Here is a 17,404-nt window from a genome sequence, read left to right on the forward strand (position 1 = left end):
AAAGTCTTTACGTCAGTCATCCTGTCTGTGATTTTTAAACGGCCCTTTGTTGACACTGATTGAGCCTCAGGCTCCGGGACAAAAAAACGGTCACTTCATCGCGTTGTAAAGGGCGTTGTTGTATGTCCCCACTCAGAACTGAACATTGCGCATATAGCTGTTGATTAAAAAGCCTTATATCTACTGGACTTTTCAAGGAGTCGTTTTTTATAATTAGGCGCCAAACTTTGACGCTGTCCAGCTTGGCTCTGGAAAGACTGAAAAGGTCAAAGATTATTTGTCGCCTAAAAAGGAACATGTATTCACTTAATTAATAGAGAAGAAACAAAGAGTGACTAGTGTCGGAATAATTACAAGAGAGAATAAACCCAGAAAAGTGTGTAACTCCGCCAAGGCCCCAACAGTTCCCATAAATTCAGCCAACTCCTGCATCTGCCCCCTCATACCGATCCTTGAACCATCTCCCCACAAACACACATGAAAATCTTTAAAGTTAAAACTGTTTTTTTCCATAAACCTGATAACAAACAAACGAAAGACACGGACGTGGGTGAAAAGGATCTCCTTGTGGGAGATGAATAAACAAATGAATAAATAAACTTCAATTCAAAGCAGAAAACCACTTCAATCTCGTGCCTTACATATTAGCATTCACATTCACAGAACACTGCATGCGGCGGAATATGTTTCAGTGCTGATGTAATTTTTAAACGATGAGCATTAATGAAACACATGGAGCCAATTTCCCCCCCATCTGTTTAAATATGTAAATAATGACTTTGGGAGATGTGGAGATAAAACACGAGGCACTTTATATCAGATTGCAGTATCGGCCAGATCCTAATAACAAACAGACATTGCAGAGTGTGTTAATAATCATAACAATAATAATGTTTTCTTACGTTATTGCCTACTAAGGAGGCCTTTCATTGTGTGTCATCACGTGACTGCCACAGTTTTTACTGCTCTGGTTGTGTACATTATTTATAGAATAAGTACATCCATCCATTTTCTATCGCTTTATCCTCCACAGGAGGGTCACGGGGGGGTTGCTGTGCCGATCTCAGCTGACAAAGGGCGATAGGCGGTGGTGCACCCTGGACAGTTCGCTAATCCATCGCAGGGCCACATATAGAGACAAACAACCGTTCAAACATTCACTCGCACACTCACACCTACGGTTAATTTGGGGGGGGGGCCACAAACGGCACAATTTGATAATAACTTAAATGAAGTATCTTTTTACAAAACAAATGATGAAGAAAAAAACTCAAATTTCCTGAGGAAAAATAAGTGCAATTTCCGCAATATTACCGTTTACCAGTCTTGTATAAAGTACCTTAAAGGGATACTTGAGTGAAAGTACAAGTATGTTACCAGAAAATGACTTTGGTAGAAGTTGAAGTCACCTTTTTTTATAATATTACTTAAGTAAAAGTCTTAAAGTACATGAAATTTACTGTACTTAAGTATCAAAGGTCATTTTCTGACATAAAATGTAGGAAGTTAGGAGTGAGGAGTTAGGATTGAGGCATGGCGGCTCAGTGGTGGGGCGAGTTGTCTTTCAACTGGAAGTGTGTGGGTGCAATTCCCGGCTCTGCTCTGTCTATATGTGTCCTTGAGCAAAACATGTTGAAGGTTGTGAATGGGTGAAAACTGTAGCGTAAAAGCAGTTTATCAAGACAAGGAAAGTACAGACCATAATACCAACTCTTCTTCTTCTTCTTCTGATAGTAACGAGTAACAACGACAGGAAATATCGTGGAGTAAAAGTAAAAAGTTGCTAGAAATATAAATAAAGAAAAGTACGTGAATGTTGTACTTAAGTAACAAAGTATTTGTACTTTGTTACATTACAACACAGCATGATTACACATGTGCATTACAACGTTACAACGCGGAGAAAACCCACGCACACACCAAGGCCCTTGTTTCCAACCAGGGCTTGAACTCCGGTCTTCTTGCTGCAAAGGCAGGAGTGCTCACCACTACACCAACTGCGCGGCCCTAAATTCAGTATATATAAACATAATTACACACACACACACAATAAGTAAATAATCCTATAATGACACACAGGGACACACGCACATGCAGGTGTTACGCCCGGGCCGGGGGGGTGGGGGGGGGCGGGGTAGATGCCAGAGCGCAACATAAAAGACGAAACGGAGAGTGGAATTTGTGAGACAAAAGTGAATCATTTATGACAATTTCCAGTGGGTTGTGTTCGTGATGATGTATTTACAAGCTCCGGGGGGGTGAATCCAGGCCAAAAAAACAAACCAAACCTTGACAAATAAACTGAAAACAAAGACACACACTAATCCCGAAGCTCCCTCGTCAGGTAAACAGAAGAAAAATGGTGATCAAACAAACATGGAGATTCACCCCCTACCGTGAGTACACCTCCAAAATCAACCACAACTCTATTTACACGGATCACACAGGTTTAATTTGTATCGCTGTTCAATTAGGAACATCTAGGTTTAATTACACGAGGTTACACCTAAGTTAACTGTCAATAAGGAGGAGAGAGTTTACTTATGAGTCACTCAGGCTGTACCATGTCTTTGGATTGGGGGGGGGGGGGGGGGGGAGTTTGGAAGAACATTACAACTCTTTCAAATAAGAAAATTAAGGGACTAAACGTATTTATTTCCCAGCTTGTTAATATTATATTGCATCTCTGGATTCTACAAATTCAGCAAAAATATTCGGTGGATAAAAAACTGAAAGAAAAAAAGAAAAAAAAAGAAAAATCTCCCACAACCCATTAGTGGGTCCTCACCACTCTGTGGGAATGAGTGATCTCCAACATTATTTCACCCACAAACTGACACATTTTCTTCTGAATGTGGAAAGTCTCTCAGTGGAGGATAGAAAATGTTGCCTTTTTGAAAATGAAATGCATTTTACGGCCTATTGTCTGCGTTATTACATCCTCTGATTTTAGGGCTTTTCATAATAAATGTCGCAATCTGTTCCACATAAGTTGAAACAGCAGGACCCCAAACTGTCTCACTTCACTAAACTGTGGTACGACAGTTAACTGAATGCTGTGTATGAGTATATTTTCAGTGTAATGTTATATACAATTCTAATACTTCATTCCTTCACGAAAAGTATTTCATATTTACATTGCATTCAATGTGTAAAAGACATTAAGAGAATTATGATTTATTTACATAAAAGCCAAAATAAGAGAGGAATAAAGAGGAACTATTAGGAAAATTAAGTGGTTTCTTAGTCATTATTATATTCATTCATTATTAAAAGAAGATTTCTGATTGTTTTAGCTTCTTAAATATGAATATTTCCCTTGTTTCTTTGCTCCATATAACAAAGAAATCATTAAAACTCAACCATTTAGGTTTGTGGACAAAACAAGACATTCGAGAACATCATCATTTCCAGATTTGACAAACACTGATCAACATGTTTTAACATTTTTTGACATTTTATGGACCAAACGGTTACTCCATTAATCGAGATAATAATTGACAGATTAATCATTTATATAAACAATTAATAGTTGCAGCTCTAGTTTTAGCTCCAACAAGAAGAAAACTGCACACTGCAAACATCTGATGATGCCAGGATTTGCAAATGGAGAAACATTTGAGGAGCTTTCATGCGTTTTAAAATCTGCCTCAGTAGAAAAGTTATAGGAGGATTATATTTAAAAACTTCATCCTCTTCTTCCATTATCCGATTATGTTATAAGTGGTGTAAATTTACCGTGGCAGAGACTGGAAATCTCCACCACTGGCTTGCTCTGAATGAGAGTATTCATATAATACTCCGTGTTTGTGAGGACGGACCACTTCCAGTCTGAGCGCTGCTGGAAAGAAAAACCGCTGCTCTGAAATGTTCATGCTGACCCTCGCAAACGCTTCTGTGCTGTTTCACGCCGCGACGGACGGACGGACGGACACAAACATCAAGTATCACAGAGAGAGGGGACTGAAGGTCAGGAGGGTTAGTGTCAGTGCGCTGGCTCAACACTGCACTCTACTGTTGAGTTTTAGCATGACAATAAAAGAAAAAGAAAAGCCAAAGACACATATGACAAGTAAATTTAAATACTTTATTTATTTAGATGAGTTTGCAGTAACAAATGATTTGTTAAACCAATGGAATACCACATTTAACTCTACTGAAATGTGTTAACATTTGTGCGAATGATGATGGAAATAAAACATGAGAAAACATAATAGGTTTGTTGATTTTTAGATTCAGACTTTCAAAGAACCATGATCACGGCTGATTGCCTGTAGTCGATATTATTTAACTGCCTGCTTTAAGAAGATATATTAGTTATACTTAAATGAATAATTATAGATAATATCTATTATTCATTTAAATGTTTTACTTCAGTGATTCTTTCAGAGGAAAGTGTTATCTACCCTTAAAGTCAGGGGCAAAATATCTGATTTAGCAAATGCCTAATGGCCCAACATGGAAATCCTGCAGTGATCATGTGAGGAATAGAAGTAAACTACAACATTCACTCAACTTAATATTGGCTACAAAACAAAAACAAAAAAACTAAAATTTGGCTTTTACTTGCTTCCTCCATCATTTGAATAAATTGTTGTCGTTCACTCACTGTCCTTTTTAATCACCTGCATTAATGTCCTGAACTGAAAATCATTTCAGTCATTCTGAACTGCTTATCTGAGGACGTTCTATTTAACAGAACAGTGTCATGAACCGTGTGATCATGACCAGTGATGATTCAAACACGGCGAGGAGAGGTAAACAAGAGCAGTCATCCGTTTGATTTGACTTTCTACATGGTCCAAGCACGACACGACACGCCTCAACTCGACTCGGCACGGCACGGCACGGCACGGCACATTTTATTGCTTTCCCATTAGCGACAGTACCTGGTAACTTGTACTTTTTTTTTAGTACCTGCTCGGGCTGAGCTGATCCTGCGCGTGACGTCGTCACACACTGCCTTTGTGTGTGTTTGTGTCTCGCACAGACGTCACGGCAGTTTTGCGATGATTTGCTAGGAAGGCCCCGCCCACGTTGAAGATGTACTATGAAGTAATGGAAAACCAAGCGAACCGTGTGAAGCTAAGCCGTGATGTGGCGAGGCGAGGCGAGGCGGGACCATGTAGTGGAAAGGAAGCTGTGCTGTTTGTGTCCTGTTTGTCACCTGCAACTCCGACAATGTGTGACTGTGTCAACACAAACATGACGATGCCTTTCTTCCTCCTCCTCCTCATGACAGCACGCAGGCCCAGTCAGTGGATATCCCTCATTCTTTTGCCACCTTCTTATTCTTTTTACCTGTAATACATGTTAAACCTAAATAAACAGAAGCTTCTTTGACGGTGGGTTAGGGTTAGAACCACTTGATTTGCAATATGCTGTAAGTAAAATCAATAAATCTCTCAAGTAAGGAGTGAAATGTTAAAGCCCCCACCTGAAGCCTGAAGAGTGTCAGCTGAACATTTTCTTTAATTTAGAAAAGAAGCCTCCCTCCTCCTCCTCCTCCTTCTGTTCCTGTTGCTTTTCCTGTTTCTCCTCTGAGCTGCTCGTCCTCTGAGCAGATCCTGTAGTGCTGCTGCCCCCTCCTGGTCACACACACACACACAAACACAGGATCAGCTCCAGTAACTACTGACGGCATCATAAGCCATGACATCTCAGAGGATTGGAATGCCTGTTTGCCCTTGTGTCATAACATTAGTGTTGTCTCTATTTAAATGGTGGCGTTGAACTCTGACCCCTGACCTGCAGAAGGAGTGACACCATTGACGGTTCCCTGCACGTCCGTCTCCTCTTCGGCATAAGTCAGCAAAAGAGAGCGCTGCCTTCGAGTCAGCGTCCTGCGGGTAAACGGACAGACACGGACACAAAATGACATTATTTTGTCTGCTGTGTCGCATTTCTTGTCGTCGCACCAGTACGACGCCGCGCTACGTGGTTATATGAACTCCACGACACCGTATGTGGGCTGAATTATGCTATTGTAACAAACCCTAGAGGAAACTAAAACCATTGACAATTAGGATTTGCTGAAAACTAGGACTATCACAATAATAATCACATTATATGGTCTTACTTGGGGACTTTTATCTTGATATAAACATAGTGATCTCCATAGCTGTAGCTGTTCATCCTCCGAATGCCTTTGCCCTGAAGCCGGATCACCTGATCCGCCTGGCAACTGGATGGAATCTGAAAACACAAATGGTAAACTTGAAAAAGACAAGAGAAGACAGTTTTGTCCACAAACCAAAATTATCAAAATAGTTGGCGATTAATTTAGTAATCGATTAATAATCCATTAATCGACCTAAAGTGATATTTAAACAAATTTTGCACCTCCTGCGATTTTGATAATGTTCAGCACTACTGGAAATGGTTGTGGCACCAGTGCGATTTTGTTGCAGAGATTTTTGGCCTGTGAACCTGAGAACTAGTGCTGTGAATTATCATGCATTTGCCAAGCAGCTTTCTCACCGCCACAGTGATGGGTTGATAAAGGCCCTGTGCGACGGCTGTGCCCCCCAGGATGGCTTGAGCTATAGAAATGAACAGATCGGAGTGGATGTCTACGCCATTACGCCTGAACAGTGGGCTCTTCTGGACCTGTGCAGAGATATTTTGGAATCAGATCATTTATGAAGGACATGTTACTGTAGATGCTGTCTCCTAAGCCACACTTACCCTAAGACAATGAAGTTGCAACCCACATTTTTGAAGCACTCAAGTTTATTATCAGACATCGTGCAGTAACACACAATGCAAAAACATGAAATAAGGGTTAAACTGCAACAAAAGTAAATGAAAGCTCCAATGTGCATCACCTACCCTTCCCTCTGTCAGTTGTGATGTAAAACACACCACTCTGGGTTAGAGGAGGGAAATATGGCAAACTATTTCCCCATCTATGTAAAAACATATTGTTTAGGACGCCATCTTTCCGTCTGTGCAAGAGCATAGAAGAGCACTGGATAGATGCCACGATCTCACCGCCTTGACAGATTGTCCTTCACGATCTAATTTCTTCCTAATAGAATTTATAGACACCTGGACTATTCCACTTAACTTTTTTCCCCACACGCACCTGAGAAAGACTGTCCTAAAGAACTACAAATATCAAACGTGTATTTCATTTCATATGTCAACATTTACTTTGATTCAAAAGTGTCAAAAGACCAGAGAAACTAACTACTCACCCTAAATGTGATGAGGACTTCTTTTGTACCCACTGGCATGCACACGGTTTGACCATCTCCCACACCTGTAAGACAACACAAGATTCATTATTTTAGAATAGTCATGTCAAATTTAGTATTTGACATGAACCATTTTTCTTAAACCATAAAGGATCATTAAGCTTGGCAATTGCTTAACACATGGTATGAGTCATCAGAGAAGAGAACGTACCAGCAGGTACAGGTACAGTGACCGTCTGCTCCTGCTTGGTCTGACCTGAACCTCGGCAAACCGCACAGGGGATCTGTATAATGGAGCCCCTCCCACCGCAGCGCCGGCAGGTGCTGCGCATCATGAATGGACCTGTGCTGATCGACTCCTGCAGGAGGCGATGCAGACAGTGTAGTCAAGTCCTGAGACCAAAACCATCAACAGCTGCTTTTTAGGACATGCAAATGTCGCAAATGTCACACCAGACAATGAATGGCCGAGGGTGCGTCTTCTCGCATGCGCTACCCGAGCACCACCCCTCATCTGAGTGTTCCAACATCCTCCCGCTGTTGTAAACTCATCCGACCCAAACAACTGTGTTCTTCATAATAAACAGCAAACTCCATTGACAACAATTTTTGAGCTCAAGACAAAAACTTCTATTTTAATTTTCTATTTTTGAGGTTCTGGGTGTAAACAAAACAAAAATGCAGAGAAAATCCTTGCAGATTAAGGATTTAAAAAACAACAGCCTTAAATAAAAAATAAAAAAAGAGTCTCTCTGATGCTCACCATCCCAGTGCCATTGCAGTAGTGACACAGTGGAACCTTAGTGCCCGGCTCATTTCCCTTTCCATCGCACCTTGGGCACATGTCATTGATGTTCACCCTCAGCTCCTTATTTGCACCCTTAGCTGCTTCTGTAAATGTTAGCTCCATCACATACTACAGAAAGAGAGAAGAGAGATTTATTTTTTTAGCAGTTCAAACCTGACACCTTCTCAATTTGGTCTCATACAAGACCAAATCGGTCGCACTCTAGAGTCCTGAATATAATGGTTTGTGTTTTATATCAGTGCAAAGTAAGTAAGTGTTGTTCACCTCAGGTCTCTGTTCAAACATGTTATTAATATCTCCGAAGCCCCTTCCCCCAGTAAACTCTCCAAAGATCTTCCTGAAGAGCTCCTCCGGATTGATGTTGGTCCCCCCAGTTCTGTAGTATTGCTGCTGACCAGCTTCAGCTCGACTGGGGTCGAAGCCTGCTGCTCCATATGTGTCATACTGCTTCCTCTTCACCTCATCACTCAACACCTAAACACAGACGCAATTAAAAAACTAATTTTAATACTGCTGCTTATTGACAATCTTACACTCGACCAGAGAAGATGTTCTTTGCTCGTCTCATACCTCATATGCTTCAGCCAGTTTGGCAAACTTCTCTTTGGCCTCTGGGTCGTCTGGGTTGGTGTCCGGGTGGTACTTTTTTGCCATCTGTTGACATTTTACCAGGAAAAAGAAAGGCAGGGAGTGAGGAAGCATCAAATTAGATCACTCTCCTTCAATGAGCCCCCATTTTACTGAATAATGAGAAACTGGTACACTACATTGATGTATAAACATGCGTCTCTCACCTGGTAGTAAGCCTTTTTGATATCTTTTTGTGCGGCGGAGCGGGAGACACCCAAAATTTCATAGAAGTCCTGCTTGTTTGCCAGTCTGCTGCTGGTGTGGAGCGTACGGCAGGGAGTGACATGAGGAAATGTTACCCCTGTAGAGAAAAGGATATTTAAAAAAAAAAAATTACTTTTACTTAAAGATAATCACCTGCACATTCTGGTGACATACCTTCAGTAATTAAAAGGTGTTGAATTGTGCCCCAGATAGATTGAAGCATACTCTGCTCTACACTGCTCGCTTAATTAGACGGTCAGTCAGTCAGTCATCATCTACCGCTTTATCCTCTGCTAGAGGGTCGCGGGGGGTGCTGTGCCAATCTCAGCTACATCGGGCGATAGGCGGGGTACACCCTGGACAGTTCGCCAGTCCATCGCAGGGCCACACACAGATAGAGACAAACAACCATTCACTCTCACACTCACTCCTATGGTCAATTTGGAGTGTTCAATTTACCTATCCCCACATTGCATGTTTTTGGACTGTGGGAGGAAGCCGGAGAACCCGGAGAGAACCCACGCACACACGGGGAGAACATGCAAACTCCATGCAGAAAGGCCCTTGTTCCAACCGGGGCTCGAACCCGGGTCTTCTCGCTGCAAGGCGAGAGTGCTAACCACTACACCACCGTGTGGCCCTAATTAGACGGTAATTTCCTCAATTAATCGAATCATCGTTTGGTCCATAAAATGTTGATCAGTGTTATTCAAACCTGTTGTTCTGAATGGTCTTGTTTTGTCCACATACCAACATTATTCAGTTTTAATGATTCTTTTGCTAAATGCAAAGAAACCAGAACACATTCACAATTAAGAAGCTGGAATATCAAGCTGAAAACTTGTCTTAATTACTTAAAAAACACTCAAACCAATTATCAAAATAGTAAAAGACTTTGATAATAAAGAGCAGTTGACTCCACTCGTATCAGTACAGACTTGGATGGATTTATTAGTTGTAGTTTAACAATATCTTTCGTTATTTCGTAAAAGATAACTTCACTCCAGACACTGCCTTCTTTAAACACATTCAAAGGCATTTTATGGACCAACATGAAAGAAACATGTTTTATATTAAATGACCTTTTTGAGGTGTCTTTGTGGGGTTTTATATCTGAAATTGTCTAGTTTATGGAACTATTTTACTATATATGCTGCTAACTTGACCAGGACACGCTGGAAGAAGAGATCTTGTATCTCAATGGGACCTTCCTGGCTAAATAGGGTAAATAAATAAAATAAATTAAATTACCAACTTACATTTAGAGCTGACTCTGTGACACCAGAGGACACAGTTGGGGATACAGTGTCACACAATGACCTGAAGCTGCTGCTGCTGCAGTGATGCAACACTGCTGCTAACACTGACAGCAGTTACATCATTATTTTGAGCAGGCTCAGAGCAGCTCTGCTTTAAATAACTTTAATTAACTGTCTCCTAAATTGCATCAAAGAGCCTCTGAACATACAAACAAACTGACGACGAGACTAAAGAAAAGTGACAGAAGAGTACAGACAAGGTAAATAACAACTTGTGTTTTGCTAACATTATTAGCTTCCCTACCTGTCACTCCTCTCAATGTCACGACATTCCCGTGTCTCCGGGAGCCCACGCTGACCGCTGTCCCTCCGCGGTGCCTCTGCGACACCGTGCCCGAAGACACCCCAGCATGTCTGGCAGAGACGAGGAGAAAACGGCCGCTACGGTGTCCAGAAAAAGCTGATACTACTATCCAGCGTGTAGATAGCCGGGCTGCGGGGGACGCCATTTTCACGTCACTACCGGCTTTACGGCTGGACTGAGCGTGCGCAGAGGATTCACCAGAAATTTACCAAAATAAAAGTCAGAATGTGAACTGGAATTATGAAATGGAATGTGCAGTGTTTTTTACTGTATTTGGCATCCGCAATAAGTGCCTGCTGAAGATCAAAGAAATTATTTATAACAGTGCTCGGCTTCCTGTCTATTTAATATTTTTATTTATTTAAGTGTTCTTACATATAATATAGCACTTAATAGAGATACAACAAATTTCTACCTACATAAAAAAGAAAGAGAAAATAAACAAGCATTCACATAAGTACATAATCACTCCAAATTACAACACAGAAGCCATAGAAGACAGATCATAACACAAAGGTAAGATTCAGGTTTGGCAGTTAAGGGGAACTTAAGGGAAACTTAACTCAACTTTTTTTTTACATCCCATATAAAGACTAAAATTTGACACCAAAGTGAATTTTTAGTCACACTATGATATTTATAAAGTATTTATTTTGTTTGTAAATATGCAATAAAAGGGAGATTTTCGGTGTATTTTGTCCATGTAGATTGAAAAAGCTTCTGCCCCTAACGTTGTCAAATATGGACTTGTCTAACACACAGGTACTTGGTGACTGACTGACACATTTAACTGTAGTATTCCTGCACTAGAATGATCCATTTTGTTTGTTTAATTGTCAGCTTTTACGTCATTAGACAAAAGCCCACCCACTCCGTCCTTCCCTTCATTGTTATGACCTAGTGGTTTCAGATCCCTGCAGGGACCCTGTTACCTAGGGAAAAGACAAAAACAGTGGAAGCAAATCCACTGAATTTAATATAATGGGGGTTGATCGCTCCCATAAATGGAGATATTTTTTAACACCTTGGTAATACACTATAGAGACAGTAGGTGGCGTCACTGTGCTGTAAATTACAGTCAAGTCTCTGGAGCAAATACTTTTAACATTGTCAAAGTTGTGATGGATCATTGACCTTTGAGTCCTAAACGATAGTTCAAAGGTCAGTGGACAAGAACCATGCTCCTCTGCATTTCTACTAATCTTTTCTTTTTTAATACTTTGTTCTGTAATCATACAGGATTTTTTTTAATGGAATATCTTAGATTTTTTTTAAGTTGTAGTACCAGAAGGCCTTAGTTTTGAACATGATATGCTTAGCCTACAAATGCACATAATATGGGGGTAACATTAAAGGGACAGTTCAGCTTTTTTGAAGTGTCGTTGAATGGCACTGACACAGTCAGGGGCTGACCGCATGTCCCCAGCCAGCTTGCATAGGTTTGCCATTTTATTTCACCACAAGACAGCCACCTGGAAACTGGAGTTTGTGTCACTTGAACTGACCTGAGGGCCACTGAGCGTCTAGTTTGGTCAATAGGGGCGGTCAAATTAAAGAAAAATTCACACTTTTTGAAAACAAAAAGTGTTTGTTCTGATATGGAACTATAAAAATGTATTCATGACACATGACTGGCATAGAGAAAACTAGTGCTTTTACATCATTGCACAAAAGGAGTTGTTGATCCACTGCTGCCTCCATCAATAGGTTTACATTAATCAACACAAACAGACCCAGTTTACTGATGTGACGGGAGGACGATGTGACAAAACAACAGCAGAGCAGAACAATCAAACACCCTCATGTCTCCAGTTATGTCAGTCTTTACGAGGCGAAATGGGCTGAATGGATGTCAGTGTGTGTGTGTGTGTGTGTGTGTGTGTGTGAGCTGATGAAAGAGAAGCTCACGCTCCCTTTCAGTTTTCCCCACCATACGCTCTCTCCCATTCCCCGGCGTCTCCGGGGCGACCTGCAAAACAGCATCCCAGCTGTGTTTGTCCATGTGGAATGTATTACCAAAGGAGGCTGCAAATTTGCTGCTCCATAATGTAAATATCGCTGCAATCGGTGATTCTCATCTCAATAAAGATGCTCTGTCTTCTAATATCTGACTGTTAACACGGAGCGGATCATTTCTATTAGAGCGTAATGGTTTGTGTATATGTGGACGTTGACGTATCAAGTTTGCGTTTATTTGGACTATTTGCGGAATTTTCTTTTTTAAATACCTCATCATGTGGCTGAATTGCCTGAGATTTTTCCACTTATTGTGTCTTCTTTCTTTGCTTTTTAATCTCTCAAGCTATGGAGATGGAGGGTCTGAGGTCAAGTCATCAGATCAGTGGGAGGTGGGGCACCGCTGTCAGTCTTTGCTCAGCTACTTATGCTGTAACACACACACACACACACACACATACGGTTTCCATGACTTCAGAGGACATTACATTGACTTATATTCATTTCCCGGACACTTTATCTAACCTTAACCATAAATACTACAGTCCTAACCCCAACAGTAACCTTAAACCTATAACCGTAATCTCATCCTAACCGTACAACACATCTTCACCTTAAAATGCAATGATTTATATTATGAGGACTTGCTTTTTGTCCCCATAAGGAAGACAAGTCTGTGTAAACAGAGTTCAGTCCCCACAACATAAGTAAAACCTGGAACACACATGGCTTCAAAGACGATATTACATTGACTTGATTTCCTTAACCTTAACCATAACTACTTGCAAGGCCCTAAAACTACCTTAACCTTTACCTTAACCTAACTTTACCCTTATCTTAATCCTAACGTAAGCTTAAAACAGCTTGCTTAGATGCTTTTGTCCCCATAAGTAAGATCCTTGTGATGTGATGATTTCTATGGCTTCAGAGGACATTACACTGATTTACATTCATTTCCTGGAGACTTACTCTAACTAACCTTAGCCATAAATACTACTGGCCTAACACTAACTCTTACCCTAACCTTAAATGTACCCCTAATCTCGTCCTAACTCAGCGTCTCCTAATCCTGGTACACAGGGACAGAGATGTTTTAGGTGTTGCCCTGCTGCAACGCACCTGATTCAAATGATGAGTCCTTATCAGCCTTTTGCTTGATTACAAGTCCACATAATGTGACCGTGGACACAGTTTTAAGGACCTACATTTAACTTAAAAGGTATGTGTAGGATCTAACAACCTGGTGAATTTGCACGTTGAGGGATTTTTGGTTTGTTTATTTCATGGTTAGTGCGACAGCCTGCGAGATAGGCCCGCCTTTAGTTTGTTGATTTCATTTGGTTTGGTCCCAGCTTCATCCACCTTTGTTATCCTGAAAATTCGAGTTACTTGCATCTGTACCCCTGGCTTTCTCCTTTCTTTGGTTGCCCTGTGTTGCCATCATCAGCATGTGAGAGAACCTGTTTTGGCCTTCAGTTAGCATCAAAACTCAAAAGATGTGTAGTTTGTCCATTAAAAACACAGTAATCCAACACGGAAGCCCCCATAGAGAAGACCCAATCCAGAAGGTTCTTATTCCGTGGTCGTGAAAACAATAATTCATACAATCAGGTGATTGTGCACTCAAAAAAAAACATCAGTATAATTTAATCCTTACCTTAGCCTAACCACCCTTACCTTAATCCTAAAGTAAGCTTAAAATTTAGCTTGCTTTTGTCACCATAAGTAAGATCCTCATCATGTGACTGCATGCATAGATCCTCACTACATAAGAAATACTGGCCAAACACACACACACACACACACACACACACACACACACACACACTCATTAGAGGTACAGGGTTGAAAGCAGCATTGCTGTGGTAGTAATTACTGTGTTACAGTTATGAGCGATGGTAATAGAGCCCCATACGTCAGGCCGGCTGTCAGACCGCGGCACGGCTACTTCATACCACAGACACATGAAGGGACACAACAGGGCTGACCCAGATTGGCTTCATGCAGCTCAAACTAATGCACCATTGTAAGGAGAAGCTGAAATGTCAAACTCTGACATCAACTCCACTTTATTGAAACCGCTTTGCACCTTGGCCACATTATATCTCAGTTGTGATTGGCTGCGTGGTGTGGATCGACTTTTTATGTAACACCTCTGACTTTAAATCAACCCTAAAACAGACTCATAGTTGTTTATATATATATATATATATATATATATTATCCATCACTCTACATTACTGTACATATTGTAATGGGCATCAGATACACTGGGCTTGGTGAGGGTGAAACAGTCCTTTGCGTTCCTTCATGCCTCAAGGTTTAATGGTCCAGTGCGTCAAATTTCGGAGGTTTTATTGGCAGAAACTGAATATTCTACCCACAAGTATGTTTGTTTAAGTGTTGCTTTGATTTGGTTTTTATAGCCCTTAGAATAAGCCTTTTATATGCGCTTTACTTATATGTAGCCTACTTTAGGTAAAGCCCTTCATTTACCATGTTCCTACAGTAGCCCAAATCAATTAACCAGCCAGAGCGTGCGATTTATGTTTTGATGCTGGAGCTTACAAAGCAAACAAAGAAACAACATCCAGAAGAGTTTTTTTGTTTGTTAAACCATTTCAAGCTATTTGAAAGACATAATTCTCCAACTGTGTAACAAATATTCTCCCGTAAGAACAAATAAACAGCCCACATGAGTACGCTAAAAGGCTGTATCAGATTTTACTCCAGAGTTAGTACAGAGTGACATTCATGGCCATTTGAGATTTCACACACAGCCTGTAGATATGAACAGCAATGGCACTGCATGGCTCCCACCCCCTCCTCCCCATTCATACCAATATAACATAAACAGCATGTTCCTTTGAGGACTTTCTTTCACACTTTTCTCCGGGTTGTTTTGTCTAACGAGGTGGGGATCATGAGATTCCCCCCGCCCCCCCTTCACTGACCTCCCATCCTCTCCCCACAGCCTCTGTGGTTTTCATGTCGCAAATAAACACGTGGGAGACAGAGGAACAGAGAACACACGGAACCCCCCGAATATAATCCGGTTACTTGTGGGTGTGTGCGTGTCCACGCGATGATCTCACAGCCAGAGGAAGCTGCACATCTCACATTCATCTTTCAGACAAACACACAGCTGCTCTTATCGCTTCAGGGCAGAGCGAGCATCTGCTGCATGAGCTGAGAGAGAGAGAGAGAGCGTGCAGAAGTCAAACGACGTCCAGCATGACACTCCACACTCCCCTCTGTTGTGGAGATGATGCTGCTGTTTTGGTTACAGACTGTGCTACTGAGTTGCTGAATGGTCTCATAGTGTCTCTCTGTGTTTGGGTCTGCTTCCGTGCAGCCACTGAGCTGTGTCTGCACTACTTGGCTACAATACGTATCATTGTATTAGGACATACCACTGAATATTATCATTAATTCACCTGTTTTAGTCCTAAAGTGTGTTCGGAGTGAAGCAGACAGACTACATCTGGTGCCACTCTGAACACACTTGAGCTGTCCTGTACCTAATGAAGAGACCAGTACGTAGACAGGACTCCTGAAGTGTTAGGACTAGTGCCACCAGATGTAGTCTTCTGCTGAGGTGCATCTGCTTCAAGGTTCAACAAGCGTAGTCAGTGGTTATTTGACTTACTGTTGTGAGTTACTGTTGCCCTACTGATGCCTCCCTGGCATCAAGAAGACATTTTTTTCCCAGAGAACTGCTGCTCACTGGACACTTTCTTTTTTTTTGACCAGACCAATCTCTGTAAAGCCTTAGAGACGGTTGATCAGCAGTCTCTGAAATAGTCAGACCAGCCCATCTGGCATCAACAACCATGCCACTCTCAAAGTCACTTAAATCCCTTGTCTTGCCCTCTCTGATGCTCAGTTTAAGCTTCAGCAGATTGAGTTGCTGCTATACTGCCATATTTCAATAAATTAAGTAATGGGTAATATACTGATGTGACTGTAAATTAGTAGCTGACTAATGGAACCTAGCGGGAATAGATGGGTTCTGTGGCTAGTATGAGGTAAAGTTCACAGACGTTATTGTTTAAGGTAATGCAACACAAACACAGTGAGAAAACCTTGGAGTGAGACTTCATATATACCCAATATATTTATTTGTGGTAATATGTTATGCATCCCAAGCTTATTATGCAATATAATCTACTTATAATACTGTAATAAGTATTGAAATTACAGTAAGAAAGGATTTTCTTGAAACGTGGTGTGAGGGTGGGGTATGGGTCAAGGATCCGATCTAATTAAGGGGTGGATTTGTTTTGTCGAACATTGCAGGATAGGTTATTTCAAGTTCTCTTTTTTGGAGCAGCACTAACCAAGCTAGCTTCAGCTCAGCTATGGCCTGGCCACAGGTTTTTGCAACTCATCCCTTCACTCAGGATTTCAGACCATGTGGGGCAAGACAATGTCTGTTAGGTCGGTTTTAGATCGGCGACCAGTCTATTTAAAGTTAAATTACAGTGGACTGATAATTATACTTGTATTTAAACAATACAATGTAAGCAACGCTGTGAGGTTTTGGAAGTCACAGTCTTACAAAAAGACATGTTTGGCAGGTTTTTGTCAAACAAAGAGCAAGTTATTCATTTGTGAAACAGCATTCATGCTCGAGGAGCTTCATTCAAACTTCCAACCAACAGTTTCACAGATATTTGTGTCCCTGAGTCTTGTAGAATGTACTAAAAAAAAGAAGATGGAACAAGCTGGTGCTGAATACTTCGACAATAAATTATTTCAACAGTCTTAAAATGTTTAGTTCAGATTTACTAAGTGTGATTTTATGATCTACTAACACATAGTCAGAGGAAAGACAGATTTTAGACACTTAACAGAAGGTTAACCAAATAAAAATCTAAGCCTGCCTAAGGCCTGGGTCATACTTTCCACATTCCCTGTCCACAGAACGTCACTTCCAATTTCCACATGCATGTAACAGGGCCGTGGTTTCGGACATACTTAG

General features: G+C 41.1%; 1 protein-coding gene across 1 annotated transcript; it reads right to left on the reverse strand.

Annotated features, from left to right (window-relative positions):
* Positions 1–4,073: 4,073 nt before the first annotated feature.
* Positions 4,074–10,635, reverse strand: LOC131466522 (dnaJ homolog subfamily A member 3, mitochondrial-like). The gene is made up of 12 exons (XM_058639806.1): positions 10,405–10,635; positions 8,802–8,938; positions 8,578–8,661; positions 8,272–8,481; positions 7,963–8,115; positions 7,411–7,558; positions 7,200–7,264; positions 6,481–6,609; positions 6,080–6,195; positions 5,749–5,843; positions 5,438–5,588; positions 4,074–5,301 (listed from the first exon to the last, which is right to left on the reverse strand). The coding sequence occupies exons 1-11, from the start codon at positions 10,607–10,609 to the stop codon at positions 5,455–5,457; spliced, it is 1,476 nt and encodes a 491-aa protein (XP_058495789.1). The 5' UTR covers positions 10,610–10,635; the 3' UTR covers positions 4,074–5,301; positions 5,438–5,454.
* Positions 10,636–17,404: the final 6,769 nt, after the last annotated feature.

The sequence above is a fragment of the Solea solea genome, chromosome 10 (assembly GCF_958295425.1).
Source record: "Solea solea chromosome 10, fSolSol10.1, whole genome shotgun sequence".
Lineage (NCBI taxonomy): Eukaryota > Metazoa > Chordata > Actinopteri > Pleuronectiformes > Soleidae > Solea > Solea solea.

Bases quoted from the DNA above. Each gene is read 5' to 3' on its own strand.
- LOC131466522 (XM_058639806.1), bottom strand. From the start codon at position 10,609: ATGGCGTCCCCCGCAGCCCGGCTATCTACACGCTGGATAGTAGTATCA. The intron at 8,662-8,801 runs GTGAGAGACGCA...AAATGTCAACAG, and splicing joins TCAAAAAGGCTTACTACCAG to ATGGCAAAAAAGTACCACCC. The intron at 7,265-7,410 runs GTACGTTCTCTT...GTTGTCTTACAG, and splicing joins CACTGTACCTGTACCTGCTG to GTGTGGGAGATGGTCAAACC.